A 24,008-nucleotide genomic window follows, 5' to 3' on the forward strand; every position below is an offset into this window, starting at 1 on the left:
TATTTATTCTAAGAACTTTGGTGGGTTAGACTCTACCTCCCCGGTTTCCAGATTCACTCCCTTCTCTCACAGCTACTAAATAATACCTGTGCTCCCTTGTGCTGTGAACAGAGTGTGAACACAGAGCCAAAGCCTCATTTCATATCTCAACTCCATTGCTACTAACTATGTGACTGTTGGTCCTGGCCATTTTACTTCTCTGCACATCAGTTTCCTGTGCCAAATGTGGGTATGATAACTCCTGTCTCACAGAGTTGTTTGACTATTCAGTGGGAGTGTACGTGATGTCCAGTTCCTAGCTGGTGTGCGCAGTGAAACTGGGTTTCCATCATGGCTTTGCCACTTGCTAAGTGGGTGAATTTGAGCAAATTTAATCTCTCTGAGCCTCAGTTTTATATTTGTAAAATAGAGATAATAATGTAAACTTTAAGGTTTCTGAGTAGGAATAAATAGAATATCCAAATGGCATCTTACCAGAGTATCTGGCATCGAGTAGAAACACGATCCATCTTGTTTCCTTTTCTCTTCTCTGTATGCACTCAGGCACTAGATGCTAACCTTTCACAACCACTACTGACCTTTTTAGTATTCCCTGGGATGAATTACAGGGCTCCCAACACCTTGCTTCTCAATGTGGTATTTTCTCCCTCATAGATTTCGCTTAGTGTTTTCTTTTAAACTAATTTTCTTCACTATTTAATGTTTCTTTCTCCCTCATTGATTTCTGAAGAAACTAAAGGAGATCTGTTGGGTTTTAGAATAAGAGGCCTTCACAAGGGATGTGCCATTTGAGTGGGACCTTGCAGAGTGCTGAGATGTTCTTTGTAGGAGAGCAGGGTGTGGAGATCACATGCAGATAAAGACACAAATGTGTGAGATTGTGTGATATGTTGTGGGGAGAGAGATGCAATGTGTCTGAAACAATGGTTTGCAAAGTCACCCATGTGTCCTGCTCACTGCAACCGTAATTTTCTTAGTAGACCACCACGATTTTTTTTTTAAAAGACTATCACAAAAGCATGTGGTACGTAATTCTATCACATGAACCAAGAACAATTTTATTAGAAGGAAATGGGAATTTGTTTTATGTGTACATATCAAGCCACAACCATGAGCCCATGTCTGTGAAATAAACAAGCTGTTGAAGACACGTGATGGGCTGTTGCTGAGGCTTTTCCACGATTTTTCATGAGGGACTTGTTTTCTCCCTTTGCCATCTGTGGGCTCTCACTAGAGATAGGCAGAGCTGATGATGCCAAAGGTTTAACAAAATTGTTGGGAGAAAACTTAACATTGAGAAAATTGCATCTTTGAGCATAATTTGGACAAGACTCCATTATTCTGTTTTAGGGAAGGAAAATTTATTTACAATTGATAGGACTTCTGAGTGTCACTGAAGTATATCTTGCAAGATGGAGCAGGCTGGGCTGGATGTTGGGGTGGTGGGTAAGGAGGATGGGGAACTGTGGGGGGGGGAGGTGTAGGGCAGAGGAAGGTGAGTTTCTAGGCAGGCGGGTAAGAATTGTGTATTGGGGATATGATTCCTTGAGCAGGAGAGAGCCAAGGTAAATTCTGGAGTGGGAGAGTGACAAGTAGAAAGGGAAAATTTGGGGAAGACAAATCTAATGGGTGTGAAGGGTGGCTTGAAGTACATCAAAGCAGAAAAGCGAGAGAAAAACAGCGCAGATTCCAGATGAAGAGCTGGGGGATCAGTGAAAGCATTTGTTGACCTCCTCATTGTCCTGGTCCTGAACACTCAGTGCAAATGAACAACAGGATGGGGTCTACAGGAGGAATGAGGAAGGCTGTCCGTGGGCTGCTGACACTCCGAGTGCCTCGGAATGATTGGAATCACCCCAGCAAGTCCTTCTGCTGCTGCTTTCTGCCGCTTTGAGCTTGATCAGAGGTGGGAGAGCAGAGTTCTAAATGCCTTCAAAGTGACTAAGCTCGCACTAGGCTGGGAAAAAGACTCATATTTGCTCCTCCTGCCTCCCTTTTCCCCTCTACACATGGAATTTCTTCCAAGAGCCCTTTGTCAAGCTTGACCACACATGGTAGAAGTCAGTTCAAGCTGTTTTGAACCCAAGTCCAGAGTTGACAAGTAACAGGATCCTGCAGGCTGTTACATTTGTTATTTCAAAAGACTGGGTACATTATTACTTACAAGGGAGTAGGATTGGAAGTGGATCAGAGGTAAAAACTGTTCTTTCCCACTGACAGGTATGTCTATCATGATAATTTTTAAAAATTTTAATTTATGGCCTAATTCCAATCAGAGTTATCAGATATTTAATAGTATCACTTTTTTACAGTTTTCCTAAAATTGTATTTTGTTAATTTTTGTCAGTCTTCTTAATTCACCTAAACTGGAAATTTTGTTTCTGCAATGTTTTAAAAACATTTCAAATCATAAAATTATTATATACCCATTGTGTGCAATTAGAAAAATATTAAAAAAATGATTAAAAATAAACTAATAAGCATCCATAATTCTAGAAAGGATTACTGCTAACATTTCTTCCATGTCTGTTTTCTTTGCTGTTCTACATAATAGAGATATATTTTTTTAATATGTAACTTTGTATTTGGCTTAACATTATATCATAAGCATGTCTTCAGGGCATTAAACACTCTTTATAAACTCCATTTTAAAGGTTTGCCTGAAATGCTTTCTTAAGGCTATAATATCATTTATTTAATTGTTTCCTTGCTCTTGGATATTAGGCTGTTTTCAATTTTTTGGAGGTTAAAAACAATGCTACCATCAACATCTTCGTGTGTGTGTGTGTGTGTGTGTGTGTGTGTGTGAGAGAGAGAGAGAGAGAGAGAGAGAGAGAGAGAGAGAGAGAGAGAGAGAGAGAGTATAGTTATGACTTTTTGGAGATCTGGCCAGACTTTGGTGCCTATTACAGATGAGGATTGACTGTCCCCTTCCATTTTGAATGACAGCTGTCAGGTAAAGGAGAAGGTTGCGCCAGAGGCATTCATTTGGCTCCTGGGAAAGGCAATAACACTCAGAGCACAGGGCTGTTATAAACGCATCAGAGAGGTCTTGGAATTCCACTTTGTAGTGGGGGAGTCTAAAAGAGCCATTTCTAAAAGAAACAGGTTTCAAAAAATCTTTTGAATTGATTGGGTTAACATTGTGTAGCTTTTAAATTACATTGTATGTGTTAAAAAATAGAGGAGCTAATGAGGTAGAGAATAGCAATTGCTTTGAATAACAAACTAGTAGGAATAAGCAGCCATCGGCTTCTGTGAAGGCTGGCTTCCCCCACAAAGCAGTCTCCTGGAAAGAAGCTTTGAGATCAGCAAATCAGAGTTCTGACTCTAGTCGGGCTATCTTGGGCAAGTTTCTGAGCCTCCCTGAGCCTCAGATTTCCCACTTACAAAATGAATTAGATGATAACACAAATATATATATATATATATATATATATATATATATATATATATATATTTTTTTTTTTTTTTACCTGCAATTGGTTTAGAGGATTCAACCACCAAATAAGAGTAAATGGCAGCTAAAGTGGTCCTATGGAGGCTTGTTCTTGACCCACAATTCTAAACAGGTATGCCCGGCCTCAGGCTGGCTCAAGGCAGAAGACACACGTATAGAACGTGAAAATGAAGGGAGCGTCCTAGGTTATATTTTCAGAATCCACTGCGAGGATCTTAAGTGATCTCTCATTGGGCATTTACTAAGTGGTTTCATTTGTACACACTGGATTTTCATATCTAAGAGTTCAATGCTGTGTTTTTTTTGTTTTTTGTTTTTGTTTTTTTTGTTTTTTTGTTTTTTTGTTTTTTGTCCCAGCCTGTAAGCGGGGCAGGGCTAGGCTAAGGGAATGCTAAAACATTGCATTCCTTGGTCAGACACTTCGAAACCCTGCAATCAAACTTGAGGCTGTATTTGGAAACAACTGTATCCGATGACAGCTTATTATGGAAGGTTCCAAACTTCTAAGAATTCCTTAGTAGGAAAGGAAATACAAAGATCTCTTCCTAATTTTCTGCCTCTAAGAATTTTTGTCTTCCTTGCTTCTCTAACCATTCTGCATGTTCATTAAAATGTAGGCACACAGATCCATGGCCTGGGATGCCTGGGTGGGCAAAAGGCTACCTTCCCTGGACCTGGAGGTAAGAAAGTTTGGTTCAACTCACACCCATTTCTGGGAGTTAGACCTTTCCATCAGTTAATAACGACATCAAGTAAAGGTTTGTGGTATGTGAGTGTGTGTCAGTGTGTTTTCAAATGATAGGTGTGGCACTTCTGAATCTGTAGAATGGTAGGAAAGATAATCTTGTGATCACCTGTCACGACAGGACCACAGGAGGTTTCAGTTAGAAATGTCCCGGGGAAACGTGTCATCCAGTCTTCATTTGCCCTTCTCTTTGGGAAGGAAGGAGTTACACTTTTCCTGCCCCCACACAGACATTTTATTCTTGCAGTTCTTTGAAGTGCCCTCAGAGAGCTAAGCATCAGGCTGAAGGCGGCTCTGTGTATCTTTGCAGCAGATTAGAAAATATTCTCATTTCATTTGCTCACAAAACAAATATTTCCCTTGGAATGAAACCGAGGCAGTGGAACAGGATCAGGCAGGACCGGCCACCAAAGACGGTGGTCCCCAGCCCCAAGAGGCAGGCCAGCTTTGGGCCTGTATGATTGGTCTCCTGGATTGCCTCGTTTAGGCCAGATAGACCCATATTGATTGGTTAATTGAGTCATTTATTCATTCAGAAATAATCAGTGAGCCCCAGTCATGAACTAAGTACTGTGCATGTTACATAAATAAAAAGAAATAGATTCTGTCCTCAAGGGGCTCATAGTTAAGTAGGGGAGATAAGAGATGTTTGTATATGAATGACTCTAACCAAAGTAAAAAAGAAGTCTTCTTTGTTCTATTTCTGGGCTGGGTGTTTGTAAGGGTAAGGGGACAAGCAGAAGTTGTGTGGCGCCGTCTACTGTGGTGCGTATGTGCTGTGTGTGAGGTATATATATGTGTATGAGAGTAAGTGTATGTGTATATAGTAAGTGATGGTGAGGAATATAGGTGTATGTGTGTGGTAATGGTGGCGTTGTGTATGCAGGTATGTGATGATGCTATATATGTGTATGTATGTTGTGATCGTGTATGTATTGATCATGGTGATGGTAGAAACGAGGTAGGAAAGACTTTTAGGCAAAGGAAGATTGGTATGGTTTATGTATATGGTGATAAAGATGGTGGTGGCGATGCATGTGTACGTGTGGTGTGAGTCTGTTGGTCATGGTGGCGGTACGACTGAGAGAGGGAAGGCCTGTGGGCAAGTGAAGACGGGAGAAGTAAGACCGGTGGCGACAGGGTAGTAGGACTTTGCAGGCAGAGGAGCCGTGGCAGCAACGGCATGGAGATGAGAAAACTCGAGAGAGAATGTGCAAGGGGAGGGTGTGCGGTAAAAAATAAGCTAGGAAGGAGTGTTTAATTTTGATAAATACTTTCTGATCAAGACAATGAAAGTGTTGCAACCCCCACCTGTTCCTCTTCCTAAGCTCATGTGAGGATCTTGGGTTAAAAAAGTCATTTATTTCCTTGAGGATCAAACACCAGCTGGGACTCAGGCCTCATGACTGAACCTCTGAGCATTTACCGCACCAGAAACAGTTCTTAGAGCTTCCAGTCTCCCCAGCTCTCAGAAGAGCAAAGGTAGACTCTGCTGGGTTTGGGGCAGAGGAGGTTTAAACACTAGAATCACTGAGGCAAAGGTCAGAAAAAAGTGTGTATTTATCTGCCTGCTGGCAAAGCAAGGGGATCACTAGTTCCCTAACATTTCACGGGTTGCCCTGGCTAGATCTACGTTTTGTGGAGTTTTTTAAAGAACAAAGAAAGGAGCAGATGGTAAGCTCTGGGTCCCTTTCTCAAATTTTGGTTTGCTTTTTATTACTTTCCCCTCTCTAGATAGGGTCGAAGCTGCTGTGTGATTAAACCTTGGCCAGATAAGCATGACTTATTTCCATTTTATTAGACAAGAACAGGAAACTAACATTTATAGAAGTCTAATGTTTGCAAGATACATGTCATATTCATAGTTCCCTTAGTGGTAAATATTGTCATCCCTATTTTACAGATGAGGAAATGAAGGCTGAGAAGGAAGATAACTAGCACAAACTCACTTAAATAACCCCTGTGGTAAGTACCTCATACTGGTCACCTAGCCGAAATCTGAACCCAATTCTGTTTGGCACTAAAGACCGTGCTTTTTTCATCATGCTTCCTGAAGTTTGGGAGACAGCATGATATAGTGAAATGATGATGTGTTTTACTGTTAGACAGACGGAGATTCAAAGCCAAGCTCTTTCCCGTGCTGGCTGGATATGTGAGCTTGTGTCCCTCCCTTCCTTGCTTCTTTGGCAAATGTTTACCTGGGTTTTGAAAACTTAGTACAAAAACACGTTGAGTAACTCATTAATAATTTTATACTGATTACATGTTGAAATGATAATAATTGACATATGTTGAGTTAAAGTATTTGACTAAAGTTAATTTCACCTGTTCTTTTATTATACTTCTTATATTGCTACTAGAAAATTTAAAGTTACATATGTGACACAATTATATTTCTATTGAACAGCTCCATTCTAGAAGAATAAAAACATGGGATATTTCTTAGTGCAATGATCCAAAAACATTTATTATGTGACTTCCCTAGGAAGCCACACAAAAGATGCTTAATGAGTAGTTGTCTCCCTTCCTGTACCATTTAAAAGGCCACTGTAAGAGGGTTGTTCCTTGTGGGACCCTCGGTCCTCTGATAATGTGGAGAGGGTGTCAGGTGACAGCTGCAGAACCTCTTGTTCAGTCTCCTTCAGGATTCCTTAGTTTTGGGGTGTTTCTTCTTGAGAGGTAGTTGTTGTAATCCCCCCCCCCCGCCCCGCTCCACCCACTGCCAAAAAAAAACTTCCCAGGACAACCCAAGGCCAATGGTCAGATGGAATACATGTTGCTTATCGCCATGGCCCCTAGTCATCTTTGCTTTTCTTTGTTTTATCAGAAGAAAGTAGCATGAAATACTTTAAGCGGAGTCTGCGTACAGTATCTTCATTGGATTGAAAGGGAAGAGGACTCATTATTAGATTAATGATAAGGCTTTTTCTACTTATTAGATTAAAAACTGAGAAAGGTTTTTTTGGAAATTGACTAGTCCTACCTGGATGCCCCTTCCTCGGAAAGCAAGGCTTTGAGAGGCTAAGGGTCTTGCCTAGGGTAACGAAACCAGCTGAGATGAATGGGGCCTGGAATCCTGTCTCCCTAGCCCACTGTTCAACATACATCTGCCTCACTACACTGACCATTTTTTTCTGAGATGCTCCCTTCCCAGCTCCTCCCTCCCCAAGCCCCCCGCCCCCTCCCCCCCGCGCCCACCCCGTTTGGGACTTCATCCTCTTCTGCTGCTTTCTCTCTCTGACCCAGTGTCTTCACTTTAATATAAAAGAAAAAAAATTTTTTTTGAATAGGCACTAACAAATGAAGCCAGGGAGACTTTCTTGGCTTTAACAGAGGTTCAAGTGAGAAGATGACCTGTATGCATTCGGAGGAGCACAGATCTGGACTTACAGGCTCAGGGCTTGAAGCCTGAACATGTGGCCTTGGAAAAACCGTAGTTTCCTCATCTTTAATTAACCTCACTGAGTTATTGTGAGGAGAAAATGAGACTATGTTTCCAAAAGGACTTTGTGATCTCCAAAGCACTATACCCATGGTGGTTACTAGCACTCATTAGAGGCTAGGAGATGTTGTCAGCTGTGAAAGCAGGATGCATTAGCAGGGTGACTCGGGGTGCCAAAGAAAGCTAATATGGTAGGTATCCAGGGCAAAGGCGCAGTTCTGCCCTCACCCTGCATTCGGTTCTGGGAACTGCATTTTAAGAGAGACCTTGGCAAACTGTTGTTGTTCCAGAGAAAATCGCAAGAATAGGCTAAGGTCTGAGAGTCATGACATACAAAGGATGATTTAAGGATTTAGAGGATGTTTAGTCTGGAGGAAAAAAATGATAAAGACTTAGGAGGAGGTAGCTGTCTCTAAATACCTAAAAGGTGTCCCGTAGAAAAGAGCCCTGATTTATTTTGTGTTGTTAGTGGCTGAGCCAGGGTCCAAAGACTGGAGTTAGTGGCAGGCAGATTCAGGTGCAATAGGAGCTTATCTAAGGCTCAGAGAATTGATCTCAAATGGGCTCCTTGGGAAGGTAGTGGGCTACCCGTCTGAGCGGAAGCCTTTGAGCAGAGGTGGCTGGTTGTACAGCACAGGATAGGCGCTGTACTGGGGAGTCTTACTCTGGCGGAGAGATTAGGTCAAGTGCTTTCTGTGATCTCTCAAAGACCATGATTATCTCCTTCCGATCTCTCTGCTCTTTCTTTCTGTTTACTTCGTGGCCATTTTTGCTGCCTTTGACTTTCTACTCGCTCCGTGAACTCTGTGAACGGGTTTAGTGTTTTATATTCAGAAGTATTTCTGTAATGATTGATAGTCTAGTTTAATGGAAAGTAGGCGGGAGGAACATTAAAAAACAAAGGCAGTTTTGTTAGTTTTAAGGACACACAGTAACCTGTTAAGTGGGAGAAGGAGCAGGAAAGTCATGTAAATGCTACAGCAAATGGCTTATTCTTTGCTATTGTTTAAAAGGCAAACACAACTGCTAAGGGCCTTTGTTCTTGAATGGACTAGTATCTTCCTTGTGAATGCAACTCTTTTGTTAGCTACAAGAATTTCAAGAAAATTCTCACTATAAGAGTCTTATATCATAAACTTTCTGGATTTATAATTTAAGTGTTTTGCTTGATTTGGTTGTATCAAATTCAGTACAGGAGGTGTTTTCTTGATTTCTTGACTTCAGAAAAGCCATTTTCTTGAGGAAAATATTTTTCACGCATAGTTAGTGTTGCAGCTGGGAGAGTGAGAGGATAGCTGAATCTCCCCAGTGGAGTGGGCAGCTGAGCTATTTCCAGTATTTTGTTTTGCCCCTGAGTAGCAATTATGCATCTGTCTCACAGTGCCCCACCTCAGACATCCCAACCATCATTTCAGAAACCTCCACCTAGACTCTGAGGCACAAAATAGAACTTGGTAGATCCAGGTGGAAGGGGGAGGAAATGGGAAAATGTGAGTAACATCTGGTTAGGTTCTCTGAGGCCAGAGTTTGTGCCCAGCCCTGAGGATGACAGCAGGGATATTGAGAAGGCTGAGGGTTCAGGGTGTGAGTTCCAGGGCTTTTGGAACCTTGGTCAATTGAGGCAGAAACAGCTGGAGGGACAACAGCTATGATTTCCAATCCCAGAGACTGGCCAGTCGGGCCAAGTTGGGTAGGGAAGTGGGAGCTGAAAAAGCAGCAGGAGCCTGCAAGCAGCTGCAATGCATGCCTGGCCTCATCCTCTGGGGCTGCTGCTTCATTTCAGGCCCCAGTCCCTGAGGTTGCTGTGTTGAGCCCACACCTCCTTGCCTAGCCCCGCCCAGGTGTGACCTTGAACCTTTGGCTCAAGACAGCCTCTGCCTGGAGACCAGATGATGGACTCATTCCTGGGGGTCTAAATTCTGGAGAGAGGGGCCAGCTCTCTGATGTGACATCCATGGCTTCACTTCCCATTTGCTCTTTCTTTCCAGATCTGCTTCCTTCTCAGGTCTCCTCTGTCTTGGTATTTTCTACAGGCTCCAGTTTCAGAATTGTTCTAAAGCCTTGGCCTGTCTCTGTTCTTCAGAGTTCCCGCCCTCCAGCAGGACGTGGTACATTGGTTCGCAAACTTTCATGAGCACAAGGATCTATCTGCAGCCCAGATTATAAACTATTAGATGTCAGAGATCATGATTCAGGAGGTCTAAGTAGGGCGAGGCTTGGCATCTGGATCTCAGGTGTTTCTGATGTAAGTAGTCCATGGGCCGCACTTGGAAAAAAATTAGTTTAGAGGAGGGACCATGAATGTTGGGGTATGAGAGGGACAGAACTGAATTATTGATTTGTTATTTGTTGAGCAAGTTAATTATTGTGTCTGAGCCTTTGTATCCTTACACTTCGTAGGGGAGTTTCAGTGTTATATATACATATGTATATATACATTATATATGTGTATATTATATACATATATATTATATATATATAATGTTTAGTGGGGGCTTACTTAATAGAATTTTCGGCTTCTTCTCTCCACCCTTCAATATCAGTGGTAATAAAGTTTCAATTCTTCTCAGCCTTGGCATATCAATGGAACCTCCCTGGCAATAGGCAACTGTAGAAAGCCTACAGAATAGTCTAGAGGAGCAGGCATGTCTCTACTGCTCTGTGACTGAGCAGACGATCTCGATTTCTCAAGCAATGGCATGAAAAGAAACCACCAGGAGGTCAGAAGTCAGCCATCTGCTGTCATTTTTATTAGCAGTAAACCACAGTCAGGACGTACAAACACAGTACGTTACAGAACAAGTCCACGGCACTCTATGCAGGCAGATGGGCAGGCTTGAGCAGGCAGCCACCATTACAGAACAACATCTGTGGATGGGGGCGACAGTGGAGGTGGACGAGCAAGGAGGGAAGGATCTGGACCCTGGCACTGTGCTACCTAGTTACTACTACCTCAATCTCGGCTGGTAGAGCCTGCATTTATGGGCCACAGTTGAGGTGCCCAGGGTCACCCCCAAACAGAGGTTAGGTAAGTTTCCTAAGAGGAAGCAGTGCTTTTCCATTGCTAGGACTGAATTATCTCCTAACACACTGGCAGTTAGAAAGGGTAAAATAGGTTTGATACACAGAAGAGAAAATGCTTATACTTCAGGGATTGAGTGTGTGTGTCTATATGTTTGTCTGTGAGTGTGTGTATAGGTGCAGGGCTTATCAAAGAGTTTCCTTGTAGTGTTTTTTCATGTTGGCCCAAGTCAGCTGACTTCTGAGCATGATTAATCCTCAAGAGGGAAGGAAAGTAGGAGTTGGCAGCAGCCCTCCTGGGTCACCAGGGCTCAGGGACGACCCATGAGCATGAGGGCCCTGCCCTTCTCCAATGGCCGCAGCATTTACCCCAGGTGAAGGCAAGATCATTGAAACCGGTCTTTAGAGCCCCCTTGTTTGATAAATGGAGAAAGAGAGGTCTCAGAAGGCTAAAGGATGTGCCTAAGGTCACGTGGCTGAGACACTCCTGGTGTTGCTCATTTCCCAGGCAGGGTTTCATCCCTCATACCATCATGGAACGTGGAATGGCTCCCTTCCTCGGCAGCCTCAGGGGCACGTTTGCCAGACTTTTCCAAGACAGAGGGGTCTCACTTGTTTGCTGCAGAAAGAGAAAAGCATCCATCAGAACCCCCTTAGCTGGTGGTTTCTCGATTATGATTGCTTGGTAATAATGACAACTTCTCTGAGATATCTACCGATCATTGAGGACGATAGTACAGAGAACTATAACAGGTTCTTCTCATTTTATGGAAGAGGGTGGCTGTGCTGTGAGCTGGGTCAGCAACTTGCTGTAGGATTCTTTTCAATTTGGTCTCCTGCCTCTTGCCATCTGGAGAAGAAATAAATAAATAAAGTGCTGCATCGTTTGAAATCTGCCTCCTTGTCAGGTGACCTACTCACTAGACACACTGCTTCTATCAAGACTGTAAGCTACCTTGGCAGGTTTGCACAGATCAATCAAAAGGGGCAACATCTGGGGCATTAGGCAGTGTCCAAGTATAGACCTGGCTCGCCCCCTGTCCGGGGGCCTGGGAAAATGGCTTTGGAGAGGAATTCTGTATATAGTGACATAGAAACCAAAGCCAAATGATTTCCATTTGTTATTCAGCTACAATCAGCAGAGCACAGACATCATGCTCTGCTGGCTACCCAACTTTTCCAACAAGGGGAGTCTGTGATTCCAGCACTCCCACTCAATGAACTTTTCATATTAATTGAGATAGTCTATCAGACACTTTTACTCCATTGGGGTTATGCTTGCGGATTTTTGCTTATTTGTTCTGTTTTTGATTTTACAGAAGTTAAACCTTCTTAGCTACAATGGCCTCTAGTCCCTTTCTTTTTTTCTCGATTCTGTTGTTTTTACACTGAAACTAATATCCTTATGATATGGGATGTTCAACTATGTCATTTTGGGTTAAACTTTCCAACACTTCTATACCCACAAAGGTTCTTTATGTCTGAGATGTGACTCAAAAGGTAAAAAGAAAAAGGAGAGTAGTATTGATCAGAGGGGTTTAAGTTAGACATTAAGGACAATTTCTTGATGGGAGAAGTTGTAAGACACTTGAATGCATCCTGAAATTGGGCTCTGGATGATGTCCTCTGATCTTTCCTGGGCCTTTTAAGCACAGACTTGCCTGGAGATAACAAAGTGGGCAGACATCCCCTTAAGGTCCCTCTGATCCTCTGATTTTATGTATGAACACTCTAAAAATAGAATCATGGGGGAAAGAAGAAAAATACCATGAGAATAAAAGAAAAAAGAATAAGTGAAAGAAGCAGGCACTGGGGGCGAGTGGAGGTTAAGAAAAGCAGGATGTGATGGGAAAAGATGGGAAAAAGTAAGAGGACTGCATTGAAACATATTAGGTTAGGGAGCAGTGCCTAGCAAACAGGCATTGTTTAATGACAAACTATTTATTGATGATTAAATGAATAATTGCATTAGTTACCCTCTTCAGTGCCATTTTACATGTAGGAAAACTGCGATATAATGTGATTTGCCCAAGTCCCTATTGCTGATTGTCATCAGGGTAGAAAGTAAAGTTGGCCCCACAGAAGAAGGCAGTGCAATGCTGAGCAGAATGAGAAGAGTTCTTTTCCCGACCTGATTCCGTGTGGGTAGGCAATGCCTTTGGGTTGCAGTCTGTGAAGCTCAGGAAAGAGACAAGCCGCATCTTTTCTAGCATCGCCTTGAGCTGTCCAGGCCTGGAGTAACCGAGGCATCACTACAAAAGGCCTCATGGGGCCTCCCACAACTTTTCCTTTCCTCAGTGGCCAGAAAAGAACCAAATCCTGACTTAAAATCTTCCCTTCTCTTCTTGGGAGCCATGTTAAATATCCACTGTGCTTGAAGGTTGAACTCATGACCTTCCATTGCTCCCTTTGCCTCCTCATTTCTCTTCGCATTTCCTGAATGTGGTTCTCAAAAGTTTCTTTCTGCCCTCAAGAAAATGGAGTCTGGGAGAGGACAGGAATTCTGAACAAGTCAACTAAAGTTGGGATCAATTTCCTGCAGATTACCTGCCTTTGAGAACATCCAACAGATTTCCATAAATGTCCTCCATTTTTCTGGAGACGATGGGAATTCCCATCTATTTCACATCTCTCTGCCCTAAACAAACATCTCAGAAGGGGCATTTGAGCTGGAGTCCTCTGAGACATCAAAAAGGCTTCTGTCCTTGATCCTATTTTATTTCTCTCATTGCTCCTCTGTGGTGATCCAAAGCCTCATCATGCAAAAGAGCCGAGAAAAGGGCCAGTATCACCATGAAGGGGTTTCAAATACATGCAAGTGAACTTTGTCTTTTGAATACTTATTTTCCTCCATCAGGGAGCTGAGCCAGTTTTAACCACTGGGATATAGGAGGGAACATTGTGCTTCCTCCTCTTTGCTACAAACGACTAATGCACAGCAGTACAAATAGGCCTCCCTGTTCTGAGGGGATAGAAAAAAAGAAAAATCACATTGCCTAGACAGGCAGCAAGAGTGTGCAGAGACCCAGTCACCATCCGACTCCCGGGATGGGCTGCCAAGAGCTCTTACATAAGCTCCAGTGAGCTCATGTGTTTTCACGCCCATCAGTGGATCTTGGGCTTCAGGGCCAGAGGTTAGGCTGGAGGAGGGAGCTCAGAAGAGATTGTGTTCTTCCAACGAGGGGGCGCTCTGGGAAGAAAACATGTTCCACTCTCAGGATGATGAAAACAATTTTCATTTTTATGTTAGTAAACATAGACTTTCATCCCTCATGGTAGCAATGTTAGGAAAGGAGGAGGCGAAGCTTGGTCTTATGAATGCCATGGTGTGGGGGAAGAGGTGGTGGTGGGTGTTTAATGAGTTAAAAGCATGCAGATGTGCACTAGGGGGTATGGTTAGGAAAGAGTTTCCTCCTTATGCATGGAAGCCAGATGGGTGCTCAGTCAGGTCTGCCAGCCACAGGCTGGGAATTAAGCCTTGGTTGAGTATCAGCTCACGATTTCCAGTTGTTGCCACCACCTAGGTTGTTCTTGAATAGGAAACTCATTTCATTTATTGACTGAGACAGGGTGAATATTCTGGAACCTGTTGTCACTCATTTTACCAGCTTCCCTTTTTGTTTGGGAGAATCACTGGGCCAGCAGACTTATGCATAAACTAACCAATTACCTTGCTGACTGTCGTGTCCAGAACATCTGCAGTGAGTTCACCCTGACCTCAACAGCTAAGCACAGAACAAGTGTAATGAAACCCCCAGTCTTATATTTTGCCTATTGAAAATAATATCTCATCCTGCATAAGTGAGCCAACACTTCTCAACCAGACTCCCCAGACGTTCTCTTGAGGGTTGACACACTTCCAGTTCAGTTATGCCCCACTGGAGGGGGAGGATCCGTTCATACATCTCAGTAGCTTACCCCTCCCCCAATAACAATAATGGTTTTTATATGACTAAATGTATCTGAAGATACGATGTTTCACTGTTTGGACTGTCCAAAATAATACTGTGCCCAGTTTTTTTCTGTAACTATTAATAATTTAAACAATTTTTATTTTAAAAATAAGGTAAATTTCTAACTCCTCCAAGTGCTTTGCATGTTCTCTCTGGCATCGTTAGTGCTTATAACACTTCCCTATTTAGTATCTTTTGAGAATTTAGTTAATGTGCTGTTTACCTTACTTTTCCAGATTAATCAGGAACATTTTGAATACAGCTAAACCTTCCTTGAGTTCCACTCAAAACTTTCTCCTATAAATGATAGAATGATGTCCTGATTAACTTCTATTTGTGACAACTAGATTCAACTGGTTGAGAAATGATTGAGCTCATGTGCACGACACCCTAAAATCCTCCTCCGGCAATGTGGAGGACACACGCAAACTTGAACTCTTAAGAAAGGATTCCCCCATAATGATGTATGTGTAATATTTTGGTGTGGGATGGCATGACATCTATAATTTACGTTAAAATATTTTGGTGAAAAAAAAGATGAAACAAACAGGGCAAAATGATAACAATTGTTGAATCTAAGTGATGGGCATATGGGTTCTCATTATACTTAATACTCTATTTTTTTGTATGTTTGAAAATTTTCATAATAAAAAAGAAATTATTCTAAGATGGCCTAATTCTAGGAAGTAGATTTAACCGGGGAGTGGAGGATAGGGAGCTTCAGGAGGCTGACGGGGAGGCCATGGGAGGTGGAAATTGCGTAATCCTTTTAGGTTTATTATCATTACCTTAATGCCTGGTGGTAGCAGAGTATGATGATAGCACACCCCAAACAGCATTCAATGACATCCTCTATGATTAACATCCTCCATGCACATATGGTTCTCTAAGTTAAAAGAGCTAGTTCTCAAACCTTTTACCTCAAGGTGAAGAGGAATTTGCATTCAAAAGGCTAATTGGCTCTTTGTTCTATTTCTGTAGATATGCTTGCAAAAGTAACTTAAAAAACTCATCCTCCTTTTGGCTTGTTCTGTCTAAGCTACAAATGTAACTACCTGCAGCCCATAGCAACTCCCCAGGCTTTGTAACATTATGTCTATGTCCTATGTCGCTACCTGTAACCATAGCAACTCTGCCACCTTGTAACACTGTGTCTTTGTAACTACCTGTAACCATAGCAACTCTGCTGCTGTGTAACGGTTTGAGGACAAATTAACCAATCAGCCCACGCCAAAAAATTCTATATAAGGAATGTTGCAACTGAGCTCCGGTCTCAGATCTTCAGAGCACTAGCTCCTCTGGGACCCCCGGTGTAATAAACCTGAGTTCTCCAACTCTCCAAGTGCTGCTTGGTTTCTTGCTGGTCTGATCTTTGCATCTTTTCTGCAACAAATGGTGTTGGGGAGAGAAGAAATATTCACCAGAATTTTTTTCTTTTCTTGAAGATCATGACATTTTCTGGTAACCAATTGGTACCAGTTTTCTTTTAAAAATAAAAAAATAAAAAAGACAAAGAAATTAGTTCATTAATTACTTTGAAAGCACTGTTGTTTAGTCCCTCGACAGAAAATGCAGACGTTCTGGAATCTTCTGGATTGCCACTTACGTTGTGGGGTTTATAAATTCCTTTTGTACTGTCCAAGGTGACAAGAAATTACCATTGTATTACCCCTCACCTTATAATTCTTGTTAAGATTCTATTTTAAAAAGCATTTTTAAAGGAAAAGTTATAATTTTTGCATTATTCTAGAAGTAACTTTCTACCCCAAATTATGATTCGCCCAACAGATTTTTAAAAAGACATTTCGAATCTCCATTCTTCCTTATCAGTTACTAAATCTGATGTTTGGTTACCTGACCTCATTTCACTTGCCCCTTATGTTTAATATGGTCTCTGTATATTTATTAATATGACCTTTAATATTATGCAGATACTCTGATCTGGTTGAAGTCTTCACCAGGTGTTCATTGTTGGGCTGTCTATTCTCTAAGCAATGTTCTAGGATATGGCCAAGCTGGTGCCTTGGAGAGAGGACCTAAGAAGAGGGGGCGGGTAAGCTATACATGGACCTTCTGCTGCCCAGATCTACTTCTCTTCAGTGCTCCTCTGCCCAGACAAATAAATGCTATTTCCCACTCCGACTCTGTAAAATACGGAGGAGAGAGACTTAGATTTTCCGTTTGAGAAGGAAGTAAGTCATGTACAGAGGATTAGTTTTGGGGTAGCAGGTAAATCCCTGTCGCCATAGGTGAAGCTCAGAGGAATCAATGATAGCACCACAGGCATGAACATGGCTTTGAAGGCAGATACTGACAGATCTAAATCCTGGATCTGCTGCCATGAGGTTTGCTCTGTTTCTCAGTTTCCTTGTTTGTCAAATGCACAACCACAAAGCACCAACTTCAAAAGGCTTTTGTGAAGTTTAAAAGTGGTCATAAAAGTAATAGGCTTCGGAATGAACAATAAATGATAGTTGTTATTTAATAACAATTTCATCAATACTTGAACATTTCTATATTACCATTAACTCAACTCGAAGCTTTAAAAAAAAAGATTTCTCACTCATTTCTTCCATTTTTGGACTGTAGTGTTCATGCTCATCTTCCTTGCTCAAATAAATCTGCTAAAAAAAATTCAGTTCTCTATCTCTTTTTATCTGATGAATCTGTATCTTATTATGCCGATCTCTTACTGTGTTGTAACTCCACTTCTGTGCTGCCTTTTTATTCTTTGTCAATTCTGACCTGATCTCTAAGAAGTAGAATGCAAATATTTCTGTCTTTCTGTCCAAGTTGAATTTCATATTTTCTGAATCACGAATCTGCCCTCCATGTGACCTAGAAAGCCCTTTGATGATCCATATTTAGCTGTATCCATCACTCAACAGATGTCTGGGTAGTTAAAGGCCCCCATGAGCTCCTTCTACATCCTGTGGTTTCAAGTTCCTGAGTTGTTAGTTAAAAAGCTTTCATCTACACTACCCCCCCCCTTCCCCTGTCCGTTCCAGGGTAGAAGAACAGATACTCACTTTAGCTATTCATTCATTTAACAAATATTTACTCATTATCCACTACATGCTTGATACTGGGTTAAGAGATGTTATCCTCTTTGCTTCCAAACTGCATTTTCCTAATTCGACCCATTTAGAGTAGTCCTCCATGTTTTCTGATTATTTCTCTGGAATCTGCATTGAGCTTCTTATTAAGCGGTCTTTTCTATTTGCAGCATTTCCTGGCCACTGGATACTTGGAGACTTGATTGCAAACTCTGACACCTTGCTATTATCCACCTGCCATTGCATCCACAGATCTCAAGATAACATAAGTTCACCATGGGCTCCATCTAAGGGAGTTGAATTAGCAGGTAAGGTTGCAGGGCTCTGCTTGCCATCCTGCACTTGGGACATAAAGAATGAATTGGTAGCAAGGGTGGAATGCCCAAAAAGTGAAGCAACTAATTTCAAAAAACCCTTGGTTTTCTGTATTCCTTGGTTTCCCACAGAGGTGCCTATGAAGAAAAATTCCTCTCTGCTTTTTGAGCTCTCTGGATCTTCCCATTAGATAGCATCTCTTGGCATCTGAAAGGCAGCCTGCCATTCTGTTCTTCTGTGGAACACAGATGGCCTAGCCCACGCCTATCACTAATGAGGATCACATGCAAAGCCTTCTTGCTGGAGGCTCCCTTCCTCATCCCTAGCCCTCCTTCCTCGAGCAGGCCAGTCACTGTTGACCATGGCATTTAAGTCCGAGAAGGCTGCTTGCTGCTCTCTCACTTACAGAGTTAAATAGAAAATCTATTAGGTAGGCTTGGGAAATGAGTCCCATTTAGCTAGAATTTGAAACATTGACAATTAAGGGATGGCTGCCAATTTGATTGCAAGAGTGAGGCTTTAGGTTCCAGCTGTCCACGGAGGCTGTTGAGTTTAAATGTGAGCAAGCACTGAAAGTTCTTCAGTAGGAACATAATTAGATGGGTATACAGAGATTGACCAGGTAGGGGTCAATATTTTGGTGCTGCTTAATCTCACCTAGGATGATAGTAGAGTTGTAAATAGTTACATAAGAACATTAAGACACTAAACAATAGTAGAAAAAGCATCAATTTTGATGTGAGACAGACCTGTTGAAATCCTAGCTCTCCCATAGCTGTCTGACCATGGACAAGGTACTCCAACTTTCTATGCACTAATTTCCTTACCTGCAAAATATGTACAATACAATATCATAGGCTACTCCAAGGATTAAATGGAATAGCACATGAAAAGATCTTGACATGTTTCTTGCACTGAGTAAACAATAAAAGGGAATTCCCTTTCCTATCTCCCTTTCTTATTTTCTCTCTGTAGTAGAAAGTTGAACGATGCACTCCAATATGGTGGAATATCAAGTTAAGCTAAAAACAATAGCCCTATGTGAAATTATATACAATCCTACCCCTTTGATTTATCTAAAACTGGATTGATATTTGAGACGTGAGATAATTTTTCTCATTGTTATTGCAAATTGGACGCAGGTCTGGTATTTGTGACCATGAGAAGAATTCCAAACTGTTATGATCCCTGACAGAAATGCAAAATTACCTTGGGTTTTAATACTATAACTTATTCCCTTAACTCTCAGAGCTACCAAGGAGAGATCACCACCACTGGCTGCCCTTGAGGGTGCCAATGAGTCTAGTCAGTCATGCCATGTAGAAGTGGTCAGTACCCACTGATCCAGAAATCTCTCTGGGAGTCACTTTTTATTCTTCAGAAAACAAGTAACACTGAAGTATGCCATTCAAGAAGAAGTAACAGACCTATTGATTTAACACTGATGCCTACAAAAACAGTTCAGCAGCACTTTGGAGAAGGTACATCAGTCACTGCTTGTTTCCTACCCAACCAGGTCAAAGCTTTTCCTATAAGAGCAGGTGGCTATTTATTTCCCTGCCAGGCAGCCCTTTCCATATTGGGCCAGCTCTTAGAGCAGTCATTAAACTAAATAAAAATAGACTACGATTTTGCTCTTTAGTCCTGGTTCTGTTCTCTGGAGCTACACAGATAAGTCTGACCCCTGGCAGTTATCATGTTTCTTCTTACTTTCCCCCAATCTCTTCCCTGCTCAGGGAACACTGAGTCCCAGATCTTTCATTTTTGCTTGAAGATACATCAAACAATGGGAATATAGGAACAATAAAAAGTTAAACAATCACATAGAAGAAACAAGAAAGAGTGTCTTAAGAACAGAGACTCCTTGTCCTAGAAAAGTACTTTTTTGGAATATTATTGCAGAAGATGGTTACTTGCAAGTTCCCATCTCCACTGAGAACAAAAAGATGAAATGGTGGACTTAAGGTAGTATGTCTGACCTACAGATGTTGAAAGATGGAGATTTCCATGGTTCTTTACTGTGAGTTCTGAGTTAAGCCTCCCTATGCATCTCCTAGAAGGAGATCTAATACTTGACCACAGAATTCTTTTTTTTTCATGGAACATTGCATGAAAATTAGTATTTTGTGAAGCACATTTTAGAAAATTATGGTTTCAGATATGCTGTTTGAAATAACCTCCTGATTGATTTTTGTAGGATCCTGGGACTGGTGGCTGAGGAACACTATGACGTCTCCTTCCTCAGAGGGTTGGTAGACTCTTCCTCCCTCCCATCCCTCATCTCCTCCTCCCTGCCTTTAACATTAACATTAGGCACCCACCTGCCCTGGAGTCTTGAGGTATAGGCCTGAAACATAGGGAATCTGGGAGTCTAGATCCTTCCCATCCCCATGATTCTATTTTTATGGATCCCAATTGTGGTAGTGTTCCACAGAAGGTACAGCCTAGCTGGGACAGGAGGTAACTGCGGGTTTTGGCCAGCAGGAGAGGGGGCTAGAGATGGGAAAAGTTGATGCAATTATTTTTGGCAGGAGTTGGAACCAAAGCAGCAGGAGAGAGTAAGTTTTAAGACTCTCTGGCAAAGTAACTTCCTAATCTGTCACTGAGTATGTGTAAAAAAGTGATTAGTAGGTCTCTATATTTATCATGATTACTCACAAATATGTAATTTACATAATATATACAGCACATTAAGTACTATGTCACCTTATATAATGTGCATATGTATAATGTATATGCATGTTATGTAACACCAGTCTGGAGGCTCTTCCAGGTTCTGCCAAGTATTTCCTAATTTATTTGGCAAATTTAACATATCTTTTCCATCTGTGGAAAGAACTCTCTTGAGAGGAGCTGGTCTCTGACCTGAAATATAATTATCCTACTAAGTTTATCTCCATTCTCAACTCACTGGAGGAAACCCACAAAGACAAAGCCATAATGAGGAACAACTCCTAGCCCATTAGTCCAGGGACAACATGATATGTTGAAGAGTTTTTGTTTTATTCTTTTTATTGCTAGTGGGGTAGAAACATGGGGGCAGATGAGAACATGTCTGTGGCATGACCACAATCAGAATCAGATGAGGAATAAGGACTGGATTCTCCTCTGACTGCCTGTGTGATTTTGAGATGATACTACACCTCTGTAAGCCTTGTTTTCCTTATTATTAAGATTGGGATGATAATAATACCTTCTCTGCCAACCTCAGAGGGTGCTGCGAGGACCACTCTGATAAGGTACTCTACAGTAGGAAATTACTGTCACAGTAATTGACGGATGAGTCACAAGTTCAGATTAAATGACTCTAGGCTTACTGAGGTTGCCGAAATGGAAGTTCAATTCCACTGGTTTGTCATACTCTGTGTTCTGTGGAAGACTTGGGACATGTCTTTCAAGCAACAGTACAAGTCCTATGCAGTAGAGTAGAATGGGCAGGGGGCCAGTCTCTCATTTGTGAATCTCTGAGAATCGGTTTCACCTGTTAATAGTGCCATGTCTCAACAGCCTCAATCTGGATTCTGGGGGATAGGGACCGAAACATATGCAAAAACTTCTGTAAAAGTCATAGAATCGGTGACCCCAAACCTGAACCTGTGTTTGTCTCAGAATAAAGTGGCTTCTAAGATAGTACCTGTTCTCATTCTGGAGCTTGTTGGTCCCATCACCAAGAATCCCATCATTCAGGATATTCTTCAGGTTGCCTGGTTTTCCCCTTGCCAAGGGTGCTGCACTGTTAGCTTGAGCATGATGGCCCTAGATGTCTGTCCTGGATGACTGCTTCCTTCAGAGTTAGGGTCAACTTGTACACAGAATCTTGTTTTTCCATTCCTTGTGCAAAGCTCCTGATCCAGTGCAAGGAAATTCAAGGAGGCTCAGTGGAGTGATGTCAAGTGGGCCCAGGTTTCCACCTGAGAAATCTCAGAGGGGATGGAGCCCTGAGGGAGTAAATGAGTCGAGGCAAATGTTTCTCTCTACCAAGAAAGCTCCAAGATATTTGCCCTTGTAAAAGGACTTGCTGAATGAAGCCCACTGGGCTCTGCCGAGACCTCTCTGAGTACTGGCTGGCAGTACCTTGCAGAAGGTGCCTCAGTTGTCCTGTGATTCTCCACTGAGGTCATCTCTGCAGGCAGGGGTGTTTCCAGACTGAGAGGCTATGATGACCATGATGAGGTGATATGTGGAGAGTTTAATTTGCTGATTTGTCCAGTCCCTTCAACCCCAGACCGACTTCTCACCAGAGAGGATCTCCGGGAAGCATCATGAAGCCTTACTCTCTCGTGTGGGCTCATCCCATCCATACATGTGCTGCATATTCATTCTTCCCTAGAAACCTGGAGCCGAATGGAGTCATTTCTCAGTGCCCAGAAGCGACCCTATTTCCAAGATGTGTGGGTTATTTTTTCTATTCAATATCTTCTTCAGTGGCACCTATTCCCAAACTACATTAGCTAAGAGACCATGGACAAGTCTCTTAACTTTTCTAAGACTGTTTCCTTATCTGACAAATGTAAGAGTAAATCTTGCCCAGTATATCTTTCATGGTTGTTTTGAAGATCCAGAATAGGAATTCTCAGTCTTTCTATGATAAGAAGTTACTTTCATTTCCCTTAAATTTCAAAGTCACCATGGGGCAATGAGTCTTGACAGTGAAATGGTGGGATGGGGAGTAAGAACCTTCTTTTTCTTTCACTTTCTGTTGCTATATTACACATATATATTTTTTTCAGTCAGGAAAAATCTATCAGTAAATAAATATTTATATTTATAAATATATATTCTACACATATGTACATACACGTAAGACCATCTGAAGGGCCTTCATGTCATACTCTGGGAGTGTTAGGTGCAAAGACACAGGAGGGAACCCCTGATGGTTTGTCTCTTGGTCTCTTCAGCAAATAGTCTTTCCCTCCCGTCTTCTCTGCCTTCAGGAATAGTCTGCCACCAGGGTTTGGAACTCAAACAGGAAACACACTTTGGCTTGAAAAAGAAAGAAGCTGGGGGTGTTTTTTTCTTCCCTTTTTACACAATATTATGGCACCCATTTGAAAAATAAATCCTAGTTTCTCTGCTTTCCCTCCCAGGTGTTCACAGAACTAAGAAAATAAATACCACATCTAAGGTATGCTGTGCAAGCGGCTCTGGGGGCCCTTGGAACAGTCTCTAAATAAACACGCAGCCACCAGAAGAAGGCTTTGGGAAAATAACAAGTGCCCACTGACAGCCCAGAGAACCAAGAATGGAAACGCAGCTTTCCACAGCCTTTCTGCCTCCTCAGCAGGTTCAGGGACAAGTTGTCGATCGAAGGACGACCAAAAAATCAACGTGCACTTGCTGAGCCCTGCCAAGGGTTGTGCTCTGAGAGTTGGAGGACATTGGTCTCTTTACAGAGGAACCTTTGTGTACGGTCTATGAGATGAGAGCTCTTTCCGTTGGCCACATTCAATCGCACCGTCGGCAAGAAACTTGTAGCCTGCTCCTTGTGAGTGTCTATGAGGAAACTTGCAGGCTGGTGGGAAGAAAGGGAGATTTCTCCTCCAGACTCAGAAAGTCCACTCAAGGCCTTCTGGGAATGTGGAGGTTGCTGCATGAGCCAACCATATCCTGGTGGGCCTTATGTCCATTCAAAATGTTCTGTGCGCACTGGCTTTGTTGGGGTGTGTCCACTGTTGAAACAGAATGTATGTCAGGGTGAAGGTTTGCTCCCAAAGGGTGGCTTTATTTCCACCAGTTAGAGAAGAGTTTGTGTATTTGTGTGTATTTGTGTGTGTGTGTGTGTGTGTGTGTGTGTGTGTGTGTGTGTGTGAGTTTCTTGTTTCCTCTCTTGGTTTAACTGGCGTTTGACACATTGTTTAGTCTTTAGAACGACTCTTTCTCCTCAGTGAAAAGAAGCTGCTCTTCTGGGGAGGCCCCATCATCATGGGCGCTTGGTTCTTGTGAATAATTTTAATCTAAAAGCAAAGAGGCAGAACAGAATTAGTGGCATGCGAATCCCAGTAGCCTATGGGTGAGT

The 24,008-nt window shown here is 42.2% G+C and overlaps 1 protein-coding gene and 1 long non-coding RNA gene across 6 annotated transcripts in view; one reads left to right on the plus strand and one right to left on the minus strand.

Moving 5' to 3' along the window:
* Nucleotides 1-5,804: 5,804 nt before the first annotated feature.
* LOC107518248 lies at nt 5,805-23,189 on the plus strand. The gene is made up of 5 exons (XR_001598791.2): nt 5,805-5,879; nt 6,109-6,170; nt 17,848-17,985; nt 20,190-20,240; nt 23,080-23,189. It is a non-coding gene; the product is annotated as an uncharacterized LOC107518248 (long non-coding RNA).
* DGKG (diacylglycerol kinase gamma) overlaps nt 11,172-24,008 on the minus strand; it is a 186,233-nt gene continuing 173,396 nt past the window's right edge. For 3 of the 5 annotated variants that reach the window (XM_016159733.2, XM_016159732.2, XM_016159735.2), the window contains one exon: nt 23,770-23,946. In XM_016159733.2, the coding sequence (XP_016015219.2) occupies nt 23,848-23,946 (99 nt within the window). In that variant the 3' untranslated portion in view covers nt 23,770-23,847. Of the gene's footprint in view, nt 11,288-11,384; nt 11,519-18,315; nt 23,947-24,008 lie in introns of those variants that run through there. The other 2 variants (XR_001598790.2, XM_016159730.2) reach the window with 2 other exon arrangements.

Source organism: Rousettus aegyptiacus, unplaced genomic scaffold (assembly GCF_014176215.1).
Source record: "Rousettus aegyptiacus isolate mRouAeg1 unplaced genomic scaffold, mRouAeg1.p scaffold_m13_p_4, whole genome shotgun sequence".
NCBI lineage: Eukaryota > Metazoa > Chordata > Mammalia > Chiroptera > Pteropodidae > Rousettus > Rousettus aegyptiacus.